Source organism: Salmo salar, chromosome 01 (genome assembly GCF_965601325.2).
Source record: "Salmo salar chromosome 01, fSalSal1, whole genome shotgun sequence".
Lineage (NCBI taxonomy): Eukaryota > Metazoa > Chordata > Actinopteri > Salmoniformes > Salmonidae > Salmo > Salmo salar.
In genome coordinates this window covers 87416182-87435709 of record NC_138291.1, presented here as the reverse complement: position 1 = coordinate 87435709, position 19528 = coordinate 87416182, and the positions used below count along the sequence as shown (strand labels likewise).

The following is a 19528-nucleotide window of genomic DNA, read 5'->3' as shown; positions in this document are numbered from 1 at the left end:
CAGATAAACACACACTCAGATACACACACTCAGATACTCACACACTCAGATACTCACACACTCAGATACTCACACACTCAGATAAACACACATTCAGATACTCACACATTCAGACGCTCACAGACTCAGACACTCAGATATTCAGACACTCACACACTCAGATATTCAGACACTCACACACTCAGATATTCAGAAACTCACATACTCAGATACTCACACACTCAGATACTCACACACTCAGACACTCAGATATTCAGACACTCACACACTCAGATATTCAGACACTCACACACTCAGATACTCACACAATCAGATACTCACACACTCAGACACTCAGATATTCAGACACTCGAACACTCAGATACTCACACACTCAGATACTCACACACTCAGCCACTCAGATATTCAGACACTCACACACTCAGACACTCACACACTCAGATACTCACACACTCAGATACTCACACACTCAGACACTCAGATATTCAGACACTCACACACTCAGATACTCACACACTCAGATACTCACACACTCAGCCACTCAGATATTCAGACACTCACACACTCAGACACTCACACACTCAGATACTCACACACTCAGATACTCACACACTCAGACACTCAGATATTCAGACACTCACACACTCAGATACTCACACACTCAGATACTCACACACTCAGACACTCAGATATTCAGACACTCACACACTCAGATATTCAGACACTCACACACTCACATATTCAGACACTCACACACTCAGATACTCATATACTCAGATACTCACACACTCAGATACTCACACACTCAGATACTCACACTCAGATACAGACACACTCAGATACTCACACACTCACACACTCAGATACTCACACACTCAGATACACACACACCCAGATACTCACACACTCAGATACAGAACCACTCAGATACTCACACACTCAGATACTCAGACACTCAGATACTCACACACTCAGATAAACACACACTCAGATACTCACACACTCAGATACTCACACACTCAGATAAACACACACTCAGATACTCACACACTCAGATACTCACACACTCAGATACACACACACTCAGATACTCACACACTCAGATACTCACACACTCAGATACTCACACATTCCGACACTCAGATACTCACACACTCAGATACACACACACTCAGATACACACACACTCAGATACTCACACACATAGATACTCACACACTCAGATACACACACACTCAGATACACACACACTCAGATACTCACACACTCAGATACTCACACACTCAGATACTCACACACTCACACACTCAGTTACACACACACTCAGATACTCACACACACAGATACTCTGACACTCAGATACTCACACACTCAGATACTCACACACTCAGATACTCACACACTCACACACTCAGTTACACACACACTCAGATACTCACACACTCACACACTCAGTTACACACACACTCAGATACTCACACACACACATACTCAGACACTCACACACACACATTCACACACGCAGATACTCACACACACAGATACTCCCACACTCACACACTCAGATACTCACACACTTAGATATTCACACACAGACACACTGAGATCAGACACTCACTCACACACTTAGACACTCTCACACTCAGATACTCACACACTTAGACACTCTCACACTCAGATACTCACACACTCAGACACTCACACACTCAGATACTCACACACTCAGACACTCAGATATTCAGACACTCACACACTCAGACACTCACACACTCAGATACTCACACACTCAGATACTCACACACTCAGACACTCAGATATTCAGACACTCACACACTCAGATACTCACACACTCAGATACTCACACACTCAGACACTCAGATATTCAGACACTCACACACTCAGATATTCAGACACTCACACACTCAGATATTCAGACACTCACACACTCAGATACTCATATACTCAGATACTCACACACTCAGATACTCACACACTCAGATACTCACACACTCAGATACTCACACACTCAGATACTCACACACTCAGATACAGACACACTCAGATACTCACACACTCACACACTCAGATACTCACACACTCAGATACACACACACTCAGATACTCACACACTCAGATACTCACACACTCAGATACAGAACCACTCAGATACTCACACACTCAGATACTCACACTCAGATACTCACACACTCTGGCACTCACACACTTAGATACTCACACACTCACACACTCAGATACTCACACATTCAGATACTCACACACTCAGATACTCACACACTCAGATACTCACACACTCAGATTCTCACACACTCAGATACTCAGACACTCAGATTCTCACACACTCAGATACTCAGACACTCAGACACTCAAACACTCACACGCTCTGACAATCAGACATTCAGATACTCACACACACACATTCACACACTCAGATACTCACACACACACATTCACACACTCAGATACTCACACACACAGATACACACACACTCAGACCCTCACACACTCAGACACTCAGACACTCACACACTTAGATATTCACACACTCACACACAAGATACTCAGACACTCACACACTCAGACACAAGATACTCAGTCACTCATACATTTACACACTCAGACACTCAGATCAGATACTCACACTCTCAGATACTCACACACTCAGATCAGATACTCGCACACTCAGAAACTCACACACTCAGATACTCACACACTAAGATACTCACACACTCAGACACTGAGATCAGATACTCACACACTCAGATCAGACACTCAGACACTCAGACACTCGGATACTCACACTCAAACACTAACATTTAGATACTCACACACACAGATACTCACACACACACACACACAGACACTGAGATCAGATACTCACACACTCAGATACTCACACACTCACACACTCAGATACTCACACACTCACACACTCACACACTCAGATACTCACACACTGACAATCAGATACTCTGACAATCAGACATTCAGATACTCACACACTCAGACACTTACACACTGAGATCAGACACTCACACACTCAGACACTTACACACTGAGATCAGACACTCACACACTCAGACACTTACACACTCAAAGACTCAAACACTCTTACGCTCTGACAATCAGACATTCAGATACTCACACACACACATACTCAGACACTCACACACACACACATTCACACACTCAGATACTCACACACACACACAGTCACACACTCAGATACTCACACACACAGATACACACACACTCAGACCCTCACACACACACACACACACACACACCCTCACACACTCAGACCCTCAGACACTCACACACTCAGATACTCACACACTCAGATACTCACCCACTCAGACACTCACACACTCAGACACTCACACACTCAGATACTCACACACTCAGATACTCACCCACTCAGACACTCACACACTCAGACACTCACACACTCAGATACTCACACACTCAGATATTCACACACAGACACACTGAGATCAGATACTCACTCACGCACTCAGATACTCACACACTGAGATACTCACACACTGAGATACTCACACACTCAGACACTCACACACTGAGATCAGATACTCACACACTCAGATACACACTCAGACACTCACATTCACACACGTTCAGTGCAACTTTGACGCTCCTTCTGTGTTAAAGTAGAACTGTGAAGAACTCGCCACTGAAAACAGAACAAAGAATACAGCTATTATACTGTAGATAATTCAACTAGTTTTAATATTCTCCAGTATATGTCTTACTGAATTTAGCCTTTCTATATCCATTGGCTAATTGAGCAACAACAGAAATAGCCCTACAGCCTTTATACGTTTTTGCATTACTTGGATTGTGTACATCTTGGTTAATTTATTTTGCCCTCTAAGGATAGAGTGATCAAGTGAGCTCAACCTCAGAAATCTGACTGAAGACTGACAGCTCCGTTTATGACTAAATTAAGAGGTAAACAAACTATGAATAATGAGCACAGATAAACTCAAACAATACATAGCTTTATACATAGACTTAGTTTGACTTCTCATCTTTGTATCTGCTCCATTATAGCATCTCTGACAGCATGGGCAATGCTATTGAGGCTATCTCCATTTTAAAGTAGTCCATTTCTTATTCTACTACTTCTATGAATTGGTAAACTAACTTTAAGGGAGCATACTGCCAACTGGAGTGTGTTGTTTGAACAGGTATAAAGGTTGATGACTTATTGACACCTGCAGGTATGGAATGTTAACTTGAGAGTATAATTAATTGGCTGATCCCTCCTGATGATCTGAATGGAATTATATGATCCTTCCTTAACCCATAGGAAGTCCCATCCAGTTGACTACTTCAAAATGGTTTAAGTCCTCAATGGCACTGCCCATGCTAAAAGGTGTTTTGGGGCACTAGAGTTGTCTAAGTCTATGGCATTAGAATACAAAGCCTTGAGAGGACATTACATTCACAGGTAAGGCTAAATACACTGAGAACTGACAGCTTTGTTTATGACTAAATTGTGAAGGGAACAAACTGTGTTCAGATTCACAACACTAATACTGGAGGCCAGGCAGAGAAATCCAACAACGGTAAGCATTAGAATTCAGAGCTTGACCTATGAATATCTCCATGCCTGATGCCTATGCTAAGAATGAGTGTCTGCATCCCAAATAGCCCCCTATTCCCTGTCTAGTGCTCTACTTTTGACCAAGGCCTGCATCCAGTGTCTCCTATATAGGGTGTATTTGGGATGCATCCAGTGTTTCCTAAACCCTAGTCTCGCTCGAAGTTGCCTGGGGTGGAGGTAACCTAAACCCTGACTGTGGCCCGTACGGCTCAGCCATCTATTACAGAAAATAATAATGACACACAGTGAACACATACAGGGGACAGGGACAGGGGACAGGAAAAAGGGGGCATGGGGCAGGCGAAAAAGGTAAAGGGGACAGGGGGACATGGGACAGAGAAAGAGGGGACATACAGTGAGGGAAAAAAGTATTTGATCCCCTGCTGATTTTGCACGTTTGCCCACTGACAAAGAAATGATCAGTCTATAATTTTAATGGAAGGTTTATTTGAACAGTGAGAGACAGAATAACAACAAAATCCAGAAAAACGCATGTCAAAAATGTTATTTATTTTTGACAACCAAGATTACATTTTCTGTAGGCTGGAGGAATGATCTGTTAGCACCAAAACTTGGCGCTGACCAGGCTAGGCATGGACATTTAGCCTACAACACGTTTAAACTTTTGGTCCGGTCGAAGATTCGGTCAGTGCCATTATTGATGGTATGATTGATACAGTGCATTATGATACAGAACCGTCTGAACTTTATGACCCAAACAAAACCACTATTTATTTTATTTTGAGATACCAAGATGACAACCACTGAAAGATTAGACACTTTTTGACACAGATATTTATTTTTTCTTCCATGAATGTTCAAAGCAGCACAGTTACAAAGAAAAACTTTGAAGGTCTTAGGTTGATATGGCAGAAGAGAACACGAGGGGTTATTGAAGATGAAATGTTAGAGTGACAGAACAGTCCTTCTCTCCCTCATCTCACTGCTTCTCTACTAAGAGATGGTGTGCCAAATGGCACCCTATTTCCTATGTAGTGCACTACTTTTGATCAGGGACTATAGGGCAGTAGTGCACTAGATTGGGAATAGGTTGCCATTTGGGACATAAAGGGGGGAGAGAATGATCAATGATTATTTTTCAATCACAAATCTCAACTGGTTTGTTAGATGGACCTTCATAAAGTGTGTGTGAGGTGAAGTCTAATTCAGAACGGAATGAACTTACGCTGTGTTTTCAATTACAGACTCCACTTTATAGGCTTATCTACTAGAGGACAGAGTCTCCTCTCTCATCTACAGTATATTAACAACCCCTTTCAGGACCTGTACAAATATTTGCAATACATTAGCCCCCCTCCAATATAGCTTCAGAATTTAGAAATGAGCCGGGGGCGAAGAAAATGAAACCATAATTCAAACTTTCCCTTGCACGTTGTTAGAGCATGGATCTACATTTTAATACGCAACATTAGGTTATGATTTCTTTTTTCTTCTCATCCTTTTGGTGTTTGATACAAAAGAGGGATGAAGGGGATGGAGATGACAAAATACACAACGAAGGACAGATGGATGGCTTGAGTGCACTAATGAAATGTCTTTCAGCACTCAGGAGAGAAAGAGGAAGAAAACGGAGAGGAAGAGAAAGGAGAGGAAAAGAGGACGAGAGAAAGTAGAGAGCCTTTTAGACGGACTGAGACCTGTAAAGAGTTGTGATACATCTCGTGTACATTCACAGCGTGGTCTAATCTGATGGGGAGAACATGGTCCCCCCCAAATGACACCCTATTCCCTACATCAGGGTTTCCCACAATCCTTCCTCTGGACCACAAGGGGTGCACATGTTGGTTTTTGCCCTAGCACTACACAGCTGATTCAAATAACCAACTCATCAATCTTTGATCATTTGAAAGGACAATGGACTCAGAAGTTACTAAAAAAAAAATGGGTCAATTAGGAACATTTAAAAGGGCAGTGAATTTGGGGGTAGCCCCGACCCAAACCCAGAAACTGTCAAGCCAACATTAACCGTATGCAAAGAGGTTTGGCTCTCTTGGGGTAATGGTTAAGGTGTTGGCTTAATGGTCGCTGGACCTGGGTTTGAGTCCTGGTCAGGGCTACCCCCGAATTCACAAAAACATACTTCATTGGTTGGTTTAATCAACTCACCCATTAACTGTGCCTAATTGACACATTTTTAGCTATAACTTCAAGTCTGTTGGAGTGGATCAGTTTGAACAAAGCGAGGTGTAGAATCACTTATTTAATAGTATTCCCTTCCAAATAGGCTTTGTGCGATTGAGTCGCAGAGTTATGCCTCCCCTGGCTTAGGCAATCTCCCTGCCAAACACACACGCACAAACCAGACATTGATTGTGTCAATCGCAGAACATTTCCTAGGATTCCTACCTGCAGGAAAACTAGTGGACATTGCTGGAAACACCAGTAAAAGCATAGTGCCGCAAAATTGCCCCAAACCTCCCGTCCCTATGCACATACCCTTTTCTCCCCATCATCCCATTCAGACTAGGAGAGAAGAAAGGAAGAGAAAGCAGGATTTATTGCACTCTGCTGCTGCTGGGCCTGTAATTTAGCAGGCTGTATTGGAGCACAGTCAGTCCTGATCTCAGTGTACGTGCACTCAGCCTGTCAGCTTCTAAATTAGTTTGACCTCAAATTCTTCTCAGATGGACCATGATGATCAGCTGTTAAACCAACATCTTCATCAGTTTTTATCCACTACAAAAGGCCTATCCATTGGTGTAGCGCAATGTTCACTGGAAAAGGAAAATCTATTGGGTATTGGGTGTAGGAGTTGGGAAATAGCAGTTAAGAGGTTCACCTTGACCTCAGGCACTTAAACAGGTGTGTGTGGTGCCGAGCTTGGAGTAGAATACTGATTTACCCTAGGCTGGGTCCTGAGGGACAAGAGGAAGCAAGTTACTGACAGAGTTATCACAGAGCGAGAGAGCACAAGTGAAGAAACAGAGACAGCCAGACAGATGGAGAGAGAGATGAGACAGAATTTGTGTGAAAGACAGGAAAACAAAGGGAAATTAGATCATGGCGCCAAAGAGAGATTCAAAGAATGAACAGCGTCAGCCAAATTCTAAAGAGTTCCAACCCTTCACACAAGAGTCTACTATAAACAATTGACTGACAAATCAAAAAATAATTACTTTTATTAGTTTACAAACAAAAAACAGCCTTGCCACCTGCAGCATTGTAAACATGATCATTTTAATACATAATTTACAGCGAGTGTCAAATTATGACAGGCAAATATTCCAAATATATTTAATTCAATTGCATGACTTTATTTGGTATAAAACACATTCATCGTTTACACGTCCATAAAACAAACATTTTAATATTTAACACTGGTCTATTTTGTGGTCAAATGTGCAAATATGCATAAAAAGCTTACCCTGCAATTATTTGTGCCCTTCACATCTTCCCTTAATGGCTTACATTCTGTAGAATCAAGTGTCCTGTGTTCCCTCCATAGTGTGAACAAAAACAGCATGAACAGACTAACACACAGCATGGAACAGAAGAGACAAACAAATAAATATAGTGCATTTCAATAAGACTTAAAAAAGGTATACTGCGAAATGACGTGGCCACAAGCAGCTCCGCAAATATTGAGATGTGCGAGATGCAGGAATTCGCTCTCAGTCACACACAGTATCTGCTCATGCACATGTGTTCGCTGGTAGCTAGGACACCAAGACAGCGGAGAAGTTGAGCCTCGCGCTTCAATGCTCTCAGTTTTTGCGGAAATTGACCCACTATGGACCACTACTATGTCATGTTGCTGAGTCTCTTTAAATGAACGTGAAAGTAAGTGGAACATTTGATTTAGAAATTGCCTAGAAATATGTGCATGGAAACATTCACCAAAACTTAAACACATCAATGTATTACTATACTCTATGGGCCTGTTCCCTGGACTATAAGGAATAAGGAGATCGTCTTTTGAGCCTGCTGTTAAGTCCATGACTAGGCTTAGTCTGTGTTCGGGAAACTGGCCCTAAATAGTTTAATGCTAGCGATATTCTCCATTGTTTGTTTGAGATACATTGGACCCTTGACTGCCACTCAGTGAGCAAACACACACCTTGCTGTCCTCTCGATGCGAGTTAGGACCGGACAGAACTGGTACCTGTCTAAGCTGTAGTTCATTATGTTCTGTCCAGTCCTCTAGTCCTTGATCAGTGACCATTCAGACGTTTGACAAGTGATTAATCAGACAGGCGGCCTCGGAGGAGCAGCTGAAATGTAATTTCCATACTTCAGCCTGCTGCAGAGGACATGAATTAGAGGCAGCAGACAGGACACTAGCTCCAACTACCACCCCTACCGCACTTCCATCAGCTTCAGCACCTCTTTCAGGGTGAACTACAGGCCTCTCTTTCCTGGTTCTCCAGTCCTGAGACAGGATGATGTCCAGCCTGGTTGCCCCACCTAAGACCATACAGAAATAAGTTGTTAAACTGTTTTCGTTGATTAATTTAAATAAACTGTATCCATATGTGTGGTTGAATTGTGTTTTTCAATGGTTAAATACATCATACCTTCATCCCCGGCTCCATCTCCACCCACACTGGTCGAGCACCCAACCCCGTCTCGGACTATCACACAGCGGACGTCGGAGAGGCAACGGAGGGTCACCCCCTTGAACTGGGCCTGGCGGGACAGCAGGGGGACGGGGTGGAACACTGTATCCTCCTAAGTGAACGAGTGAGTGAGTGCTTTGCGCATGGCATCCTCCTGCATAAATTAATGAATGTATTAATTTATTAAGAAATGTATTTGACATAGTTAATGTACCTGCACCAGTCCCAGGTGTGTGTCTGTGAGGAGGAGCTGGGCCCAGGGGTCAGGTCTGGGGTCAGGGGTCGTTATCACACCAACGCTGGTGTAAAGCAGCAGTCTAACCTGTCCCAGATGAGGCTTCTGTCTGAAAAGACTAAAACATTTTAGATAGATAATCTACTTTGTGCATGACACAAGTAATTTTTCCAAGAATTGTTTACAGACAGATTATTTCACTTATAATTCAATGCATCACAATTCCAGTGGGTCAGAAGTTTAAATACACTAAGTTGACTGGGCCTTTAAACAGCTTGGAAAATTCCAGAAAATGATGTCATGGCTTTAGAAGCTTCTGATAGGCTAATTGACATCATTTGAGTCAATTGGAGGTGTACCTGTGGATGTATTTCAAGGCCTACCTTCAAACTCAGTGCCTCTTTTCTTGACATCATGGGAAAATCAAAAGAAATCAGCCAAGAACTCAGAAAAAAAGATTGTAGACCTCCACAAGTCTGGTTCATCCTTGGGAGCAATTTCCAAACACCTGAAAGTGCCACGTTCATCTGTACAAACACCATGGGACCACATAGCCGTCATATAGCTCAGGAAGGAGACGCGTTCTGTCTCCTAGAGATGAACGTACTTTGGTGCGAAAAGTGCAAATCAATCCCAGAACAACAGAAAAGGATTTTGTGAAGATGCTGGAGGAAACAGGTACAAAAGAGTCTATATCCACAGTAAAACGAGTTCTATATCGACATAACCTGAAAGGCCGTGAAGCCACTGCTCCACAACCATCCATAAAAAAGCCAGACTACGGTTTGCAACTGCACATGGGGACAAAGATCGTACTTTTTGGAGAAATGTCCTCTGGTCTGATGAAACAAAAATAGAACTGCTTGGCCATACTGACCATCATTATGTTTGGAGGAAAAAGGGGGATACTTGCAAGCCGAAGAACACCATCCCAACCGTGAAGCACGGGGGTGGCAGCATCATGTTGTGGGGGTGCTTTGCTGCAGGAGGGACTGGTGCACTTCACAAAATAGATGGCATCATGAGAGAGGGAAATTAGGTGGATATATTGAAGCAACATCTCAAGAAATCAGTCAGGAAGTTAAAGCTTGGTCGCAAATGGGTCTTCCAAATGCACAATGACCCCAAGCATACTTCCAAAGTTGTGGCAAAATGGTTTAAAGACAACAAAGTCGAAGTATTGGAGTGGCCATCACAAAGCCCTGACCTCAATCCTACAGAAATGTTGTGGGCTGAACTGAAAAACCGTGTGCGAGCAAGGAGGCCTACAAACCTGACTCAGTTACACCAGCTCTGTCACGAGGAATGGGCCAAAATTCACCAAACTTATTGTGGGAAGATTGGAGAAGGCTATCCGAAATGTTTGACTCAAGTTAAACAATTTAAAGGAAATGCTACCAAATACTAATTGAGTGTATGTAAACTTCTGACCCACTGGGAATTTGATGGAAGAAATAAATCACTGTACTATTATTCTGACATTTCACATTAAAATAAAGTGGGGATCGTAACTGACCTAAGACCGGGAATTTTTACAAGTATTAAATGTCAGGAATTGTGAAAAACTGAGTTTAAATGTATTTTGCTAAGGTTTATGTAATCTTCCGACTTCAACTGTGTGTGTGTGTGTGTGTGTGTGTGTGTGTGTGTGTGTGTGTGTATAGATATATATCCTATCGATCGATTCCCTGAAACAGACACTGAATAGAAGAAATAGAGCTGTAATATCTGAGCTATCCTTTCAAGAACAGGAAATACTACTACCTGGCCATGGTCTTGTGGAACTGGCCAGACAGCCTGAGACCACCACTACTACCATACCGGTTCATGTTGCCGTGGACGAGGTAGACCAGGTCAGCTAGGGTCTTGTGGAACTGGCCAGACAGCCTCAGTTCAGCATTCAGCAGTAGGTCAGGTGCCTGTGCCTTCCAGTCTAGAGACAGAACCATCAGGTTCTCCACCAGGAGGGGGTGTTGGGACACTCGCTGGTCCCCAGGACAGAGGACCCCAAGCAGGGTGTGGGTGAGGGCCTGGGTGAGGGTCTGGCTGTGGAAGTATAGGGTGCAACTGAAGCTTAGTTTAAAAAAAGACATCTATATTTAAGCAACATTTCTTAGTAAACTACTTTACAATCTACTTATATTCAAGTGCTGGCCTATCTGGAAAAAAATGTGACCGTTTGATTGGCGATCATTCTTGATCCACTGTTGGCTCCAAGCACCCATTCATTTGTTTAGAGGATAAGAGTTAAGCACCTTGGTTCTGTCCTTTACCTGTGGGTGTAGAGAGTGAGGACACACTCCTCACTGGAGGCCTTGAGACGCAGGCTCTGACCGCAAAAACCCACCTAGATGGATGGATAAATGAATAGATGAACAGATGGATATAAACTACATGAGCAAAAGTATATGTGGACACCTGCTCGTCAAACATCTCATTCCAAAATCATGGCCTCGATTTTATACACCTGTCAGCAACGGGTGTGGCTGAAATTACCAAAACCACTCATTCGAAGGGGTGTCCACATACACTACCGTTCAAAAGTTTTGGGTCACTTACAAATGTCCTTGTTTTTGAAAGCAAATTTTTTGTCCATTAAAATAGCATCAAATTGATCAGAATTACAGTTTAGACATTGTTGTAAATGACTTATGTAGCTGGAAACGCCTGATTTTTAATGGAATATCTACATAGGCGTACAGAGGCCCATTATCAGCAACCATCACTCCTGTGTTCCAATGGCACGTTGTGTTAGCTAATCCAAGTGTACCATTTTAAAAGGCTAATTGATCATTAGAAAACCCTTTTGCAGTTATGTTAGCACAGCTGAAAACTGTTGTGCTGATTAAAGAAGCCTCACAAGTCCTCAACTGGCAGCTTCATTAAATAGTACCCGGAAAACACCAGTCTAAACGTCAACAGTGAAGAGGCGACTCCGGGATGCTGGCCTTCTAGGCAGAGTTCCTCTGTCCATTATCTGTGTTCTTTTACCCATCTTAATCTTTTCTTTTTATTGGCCAGTCTGAGATATGGCTTTTTCTTTGCAACTCTGCCTAGAAGGCCAGCATCCCGGAGTCACCTCTTCACTATTGACATTGAGACTGGTGTTTTGCGGGTACTATTTAATGAAGCTTCCAGTTGAGGACTTGTGAGCCGTCTGTTTCTCAAAGAGACACTAAATGTACTTGTCCTCTTGCTCAGTTGTGCACCGGGGCCTCCCACTCTTTCTATTCTGGTTACAGCCAGTTTGTGATGTTCTGTGAAAGGAGTAGTACACAGGGTTGTACGAGATCCTCAATTTCTTGGCAATTTCTCACATGGAATAGCCTTCATTTCTCAGAACAAGAATAGACTGATGAGTTTCAGAAGGAAGTTCATTGTTTCTGGCCATTTTGAGCCTGTAATCGAACCCACAAATATTGATGCTCCAGATACTCAACTAGTCTAAAGAAGACCAGTTTTATTGCTTCTTTAAAATCAGCACAACAGTTGTCATATGCTAACATAACTAGAAAAGGGTATTCCACAAAAAAAATTAAAGCCATTTCCAGCAACAATAGTAATTTACAACATTAAATGTTTACACTGTATTTCTGATCAATTTGATATTATTTTAAATGGACAAGACAATGTGCTTTTCTTGGAAAAAAAAAGACATTTCTAAGTGACCCCAAACTTTTCAACGGTAGTGTATATAGTGAATATATAGAAAAATCTGGATGCTGATAAAGAAAAATCTTAGTAGGTACAAAGAAAAATGATTTAATTGGTAGAACAATAACATTTATATAATATAATTTTTTTCTTATAAAAAACAAAAAAAACAGCCTACCAGGATCTCCTTAACCTGTAGCAGGGGGAGGTGGTGGAACACTGTCAGAGAAGTGGTCTGATCGGGCATGTCAGGGTCAAAGGTCAGGGCGTAGAGGCAGGACTCCAATAGGAGAACAAGGGCGAGGTGTGGGTGGGGCTGGCTGCAGTTAGCCACGCCCAGCCAGTAGAGAGCCAGTAGTCTCCGTGAGGTAAAGACTGAGGGGAGGACGGACTGGAGACAGCCCAGGAGGGTGGATACGGGAAGGGACTGGAGTTTAACCAGAGCCCCTGGGAACTCCACCAGGCTCTGAGAGAAAGAGAAAATGGTTTACTTTATTAAAGCAACATTACATATGTGCGTTCAGTTCGATTCAACATTTGCTACGTTGCTTGACGTTTGCACTGAACAACGCGTTTACCCAAAACTATGCACATCGTTCTTCAGCAGCCTTCGCGGTGTGGTCAGATCAATATGGGTGTGACCATTTGAAATCGTAAAACTCGTGCAGAAAACACCATATACAACCTCCCTCGGGGCCACCATAATTACACTGTTCTGGTCGTTAAATACAGTGCCATCTCCATTGAATTAAACGTTGTAAACCGTTTTGTCGTAGTGAACGCACTCACGGTATCAATAGCATCAAAGGCTGAATTATTTAATCACAATTTACAATTATTATATATGGGTTTAAAAAAGAAAAAGAAAACGCACCCCATAATACACCTGAACATCATCAGTCCTCTGATTCCCATGCCCAGGAATAAAGATATTCTCTGGGGATGTGGAACTGGTGTTGTTATGCTGCTCTGGAGGGGCCTGTGACTTGGTGCTCTTGGCTCCACAAGTGACACACCGTTGGTCCTCCAAAGGACCAGATCGAGATCGTGATGGCCACAGCGCCTCCTTGGTTATACTCTGTTCCTCTGACTTAACTAGAACTTCCTCTCTGCCCTCCTGCTCTGATGTACACTCCAGTTCTCTGATGGGACTTGGTTCTTCTGAATTAGCTATAGCTTCACCTCCACCCTTGTGCTCCGATGTAAACTCCAGTTCTGTGATGGGACTCTGTTCCTCCGACTTAGCTAGAGCTTCCTCTCCACCGTCGTGCTCTGATGTATACTCCACTTCTCTGATGGGACTTGGTTCTGACTTAGCTAGAGCTTCCTCTCTGCCCTTGTTCTCTGATGTACACGCCAGTTCTCTGATGGGGCTCTGTTCCTCCGAAATAGCTAGAGCTTTCTCTCCGCCCTCCTGCTCCAATGTACACTTTAGTTCTCTGATGGGACTTGGTTCTTCTGACTTAGCTAGAGCTTCCTCTCTGCCCTCCTGCTCTGATGTACACTCCAGTTCTCTGACAGGACTCTGTTCCTCCAACTTAGCTAGAGCGTCATCTCCACCATCGTGCTCTGTTGTACACTGTTGTTCTCTGATGGGACTCCGTTCCTCCGACTTAGCTAGAGCTTCCTCCCCACCCTTGTTCTCTGATGTACACGCCAGTTCTCTGATGGGACACTGTTCCACCGACTTATCTTCCTCTTTGGCCTCCTGCTCCGATGTACACTCCACTTCTCTGATGGGACTTGGTTCTTTTGACTTAGCTAGAGCTTCCTCTCCACCCTTGTTCTCTGATGTACACGCCAGTTCTCTGATGGGAATCTGTTCCTCCGAAACAGCTAGAGCTTCCTCTCCGCCCTCCAATGTACACTCTAGTTCTCTGATGGGACTTGGTTCTTCTGACTTAGCTAGAGCTTCATCTCCACCATCGTGCTCTGTTGTACACCGTTGTTCTCTGATGGGACTCCGTTCCTCCGACTTAGCTAGAGCTTCCTCTCTGCCCTCCTGCTCTGATGTACACTCCAGTTCTCTGACAGGACTCTGTTCCTCCAACTTAGGTAGAGCTTCCTCTCTGCCCTCTTGCTCCGATGTACACTCCACTTCTCTGATGGGACTTGGTTCTTCTGACTTAGCTAGAGCTTCCTCTCCACCCTTGTTCGCTGTTGTACACGCCAGTTCTCTGATGATACTCTGTTCCGTCGACTTAGCTAGAGCTTCCTCTCCACCCTCGTGCTCTGATGTACACGCCAGTTCTCTGATGGGGATCTGTTCCTCCGAAATAGCTAGAGCTTCCTCTCCTCCCTCCTGCTCCAATGTACACTTTAGTTCTCTGATGGGACTTGGTTCTACTGACTTAGCTAGAGCTTCCTCTCTGCCCTCCTGCTCTGATATACACTCCAGTTCTCTGATGGGACTTGGTTCTTCTGACTTAGCTAGAGCTTCCTCTCCATCCTCGTGCTCTGATGTACATGCCAGTTCTCTGATAGTACTCCGTTTCTCCGACTTAGCTAGAGCTTCCTCTCCATCCTCGTGCTCTGTTGTACACTGTTGTTCTCTGATGGGACTCTGTTCCTCCAACTTAGCTAGAGCTTCCTCTCTGCCCTCTCGCTCCGATGTATACTCCACTTCTCTGATGGGACTTGTTCTTTCTGACTTAGCTAGAGCTTGCTCTCCATCCTGGTGCTCTGTTGTACACTGTTGTTCTCTGATGGGACTCCGTTCCTCCGACTTAGGTAGAGCTTCCTCTCCACCCTTGTTCTCTGATGTACACGCCAGTTCTCTGATGGGACACTGTTCCTCCGACTTATCTTCCTCTTTGACCTCCTGCTCCGATGTACACTCCACTTCTCTGATGGGACTTGGTTCTTTTGACTTAGCTAGAGCTTCCTCTCCACCCTTGTTCTCTGATGTACACGCCAGTTCTCTGATGGGAATCTGTTCCTCCAACTTAGGTAGAGCTTCCTCTCTGCCCTCTTGCTCCGATGTATACTCCACTTCTCTGATGGGACTTGGTTCTGACTTAGCTAGAGCTTCCTCTCTGCCCTTGTTCTCTGATGTACACGCCAGTTCTCTGATGGGGCTCTGTTCCTCCGAAATAGCTAGAGCTTTCTCTCCGCCCTCCTGCTCCAATGTACACTTTAGTTCTCTGATGGGACTTGGTTCTTCTGACTTAGCTAGAGCGTCATCTCCACCATCGTGCTCTGTTGTACACTGTTGTTCTCTGATGGGACTCCGTTCCTCCGACTTAGCTAGAGCTTCCTCCCCACCCTTGTTCTCTGATGTACACGCCAGTTCTCTGATGGGACACTGTTCCACCGACTTATCTTCCTCTTTGGCCTCCTGCTCCGATGTACACTCCACTTCTCTGATGGGACTTGGTTCTTTTGACTTAGCTAGAGCTTCCTCTCCACCCTTGTTCTCTGATGTACACGCCAGTTCTCTGATGGGAATCTGTTCCTCCGAAACAGCTAGAGCTTCCTCTCCGCCCTCCAATGTACACTCTAGTTCTCTGATGGGACTTGGTTCTTCTGACTTAGCTAGAGCTTCATCTCCACCATCGTGCTCTGATGTACATGCCAGTCCTCTGACAGGACTCTGTTCAAACTTAGCTAGAGCTTCCTCTCCACCCTCCTGCTCCGATGTACAAGCCAGTTCTCTGATGGGACACTGTTCCTCCGATATAGCTTGAGCTTCCTCTCCGCCCTCCTGCTCCAATGAACACTCCAGTTCTCTGCTGGGACTTGGTTCTTCTGACTTAGCTAGAGCTTCCTCTCTGCCCTCCTGCTCCGATGTACAAGCCAGTTCTCTGATGGGACTCTGTTCCTCTGCTCTCCAATCCACTTCTTTACCTGTGTTCCGTTTATTTGCAAATTCTATGGTGTTGTGGGCTGGGTACAGGCTCGTTACTGTGCTGAGGACAGTGTTGTGAACTAGGGGCTGTTTTATTTCTGGTGTTGTGGTCAATAGCTTTCTGCTGGAGTCCAGTTGACGCCACTGGCTGAAGAACCTGTGTGAGCTCATTGTGAATGATCCCGAAGTCTTGAGTTAGCTCTGTGCTGATGTGATGCACAAAGGGCAGCTCACTGACCATAGAGAACACCTGACTGTCTCGGACCAGGGAGTACACGTGACTCTCTCTGACCAATGAGAAGACCTGGCTATCTTTGACAACCGACAGCACCCGACTTTCCCCCACAATGGAGACAACCTGACTGGACCAGTTGGAGCTGGCTCCTCCCCCAGCTCCAGGCTGCAGACTGCCAGCCCCTCCCCCAGCTGCAGGCTGCAGAACTCCTGTACCGTCCCAGATCTGCTGCAGGATCCTGGGGGTGGAGCTGCGAAGGAGACAGCCTATGTCCGGAAACATCCAGGAGAGCCCCCTGCTGACCAGAGAACCCATCCCAGAGAGCTCTTCCCCCAGAAAGTCTAGCTCCTGCTCCGCTCCAATCCCAGAGATCGGGCATACCCTTCTAACCACAGCACTTAGTCCAGAGACGGAGAACTGGTTCTCCTCCTCCAGCTCCTCTTTCCGCTCCTCCTCCTCCCTAAACACCCTGCTAACTAGAGCGCCCAGCCTGAAGTTCTGCTCCACCTCTTCCCTCCTAGCCCCAGCCTCCCCCTCCTTGTTGTTCTCCCTGTGGCCCTTCACCGTCGTCCTGGATCGATCCATCATGACACGACTGAACTGGCCCTCCAAAGCCTCTAGCGGTAGACCGCGTACTGCCTGGCTGCGTCTGTGTCTGTCCTGCCGAGTGGTAGTGTGTGTTGCCTGGCTGTCATTGTGTGTGTCAATCTGAGACAGAGAGGCAGTGTGTGTTGCCTGGCTGTGATTGTCGAGCTGAGACACAGAGGGAGTGTGTGTGTCAAACCGAGAGAGAGAGGTCTGTGTGTATGTTGAGCTGCTGCTGGCCTGTGGGAGGTGGGCACGGTCCGTTCGTTCCTCTGTCCACCAGTCTATTCCTCCTCCGTCTCCTCTCTGCAGATAGGATACAGCAGTGCCTAATGAGGTCCCTGCAGGGCCACGGTAGCGGGCTCCGGCCCTGGACAGGTCCCTTCTGCAGCAGTCAGTTGCCAGGACCCCTCCCAGGACCCTGCAGCCATCAGGTAGGCCTGACAGGACACCTGGGCTCTTGTTAGCAGGCCCCGGTAGCCCCTCCGGCCCAACGGTACATACATCAGCCTGCTGGACCAAGAGGACAGGTGTCTGCTGGAGGGCCCGGTTCCTTTCCTTGTCTCTTGCCCCAGGTCCAGACCAGGCCTCCTCACCCCAATAGAGTCCTCCCTCTTCCCTCGCTCTACGCAGAGCTCCCTCCAGCCACCTATCAGACACTCCCACCCCAGACCCTGATTGATGACATGAATCCCACTCTTCCACCTCTCCTTCCAATCCCTGCTGCAGGCTGTCCCGTTCCAAGGCAGTGGGAGTGAGGTCGGAAGTGAGAGTAGGAGTCCCTGTCCGGTGGACTGGGGAGGCCCTGGCCCTCCTCTGGCTCTCTTCATTAGTAATACTGCAGGGCCGTTCACGGCCCTCAGCCGCACCGAAGCTCCACCTGTTTACCCCAGCATGCAGAGAGGAGACGGCCTGCAGATGCTGAGGGGCTCCGGCTCCAATCTGAAGAGGTACAGCATAACACGCTGAAGGATGACGAGAGACAGAGACAGGAGCCTCCATAGGCATGGCCTCTGTCTGGGTGAGAGAGAAAAACATGATAAATAACTTCTGCTTCATCTTTCAAATTTTTTAAACAAGTCATTCCTCATATAACCAGGTAGCCTGTTTGTTTTTAATAGAAATTGTTCATTCAAAAGTAAAAGGACTGGTAAGAAAGCCAATGAAAAAAATAACCTTTTCAAGTATTTAAAGCATGTCTGTTTTCTTCTGTAGAAAAAACATTAATCAAAGCATTAACAAGCCAATGGAGTGAGGATCAGAGAGAGGGGGGGAGCAGGAGAGAGAGACAGGGAGAGATGTAAACACACTAACGTCTTGCTTTGTGTACAATGTGCTTTCACAAAACGCTAGTCGTTTTCTCTGAGGTGGGCTCTGAAAACCCTGCAGGAAGGTAATGGGTTTGAAATATGTGCATATTAAACAAAGAAAACAAGCCAAGGGAACAGGCATTTCATGCTCCATAAAAGTCTGTATTAGGCTGTGTGTGCGTGCGTGAATGCATTAGGCCGAGGCAGGGGACAGGAGTAGCCATTATATTATTATCTAACAATTTGCAAAGAAGAAGCTGTGAAATCCGACCTGACTAGAGCTGAGATGGCGACGTTCAGAGCACTCACATACACATGGAATAAAGCAATGTATTGGGCATGCTGTGGAGATAGAAACGCAGCCTACACCATAGTCTGACAGTTAAACCCACTTCACATGTTGTCTATCTTAAACACTTAATCTCCATTTTACCTTTTTG

At 45.1% G+C, this 19528-nt stretch overlaps 1 protein-coding gene across 1 annotated transcript; it reads right to left on the bottom strand.

The window, feature by feature from the left end:
- Positions 1–7813: 7813 nt before the first annotated feature.
- On the bottom strand, positions 7814–17226 carry LOC106611567 (uncharacterized). Its single transcript, XM_045723611.2, has 7 exons — positions 13986–17226; positions 13290–13577; positions 11731–11804; positions 11279–11503; positions 9437–9566; positions 9181–9334; positions 7814–9070 (listed from the first exon to the last, which is right to left on the bottom strand). Exons 1-7 carry the CDS (start codon positions 17127–17129, stop codon positions 8829–8831), a joined length of 4257 nt encoding a protein of 1418 aa, XP_045579567.2. The 5' UTR covers positions 17130–17226; the 3' UTR covers positions 7814–8828.
- Positions 17227–19528: the final 2302 nt, after the last annotated feature.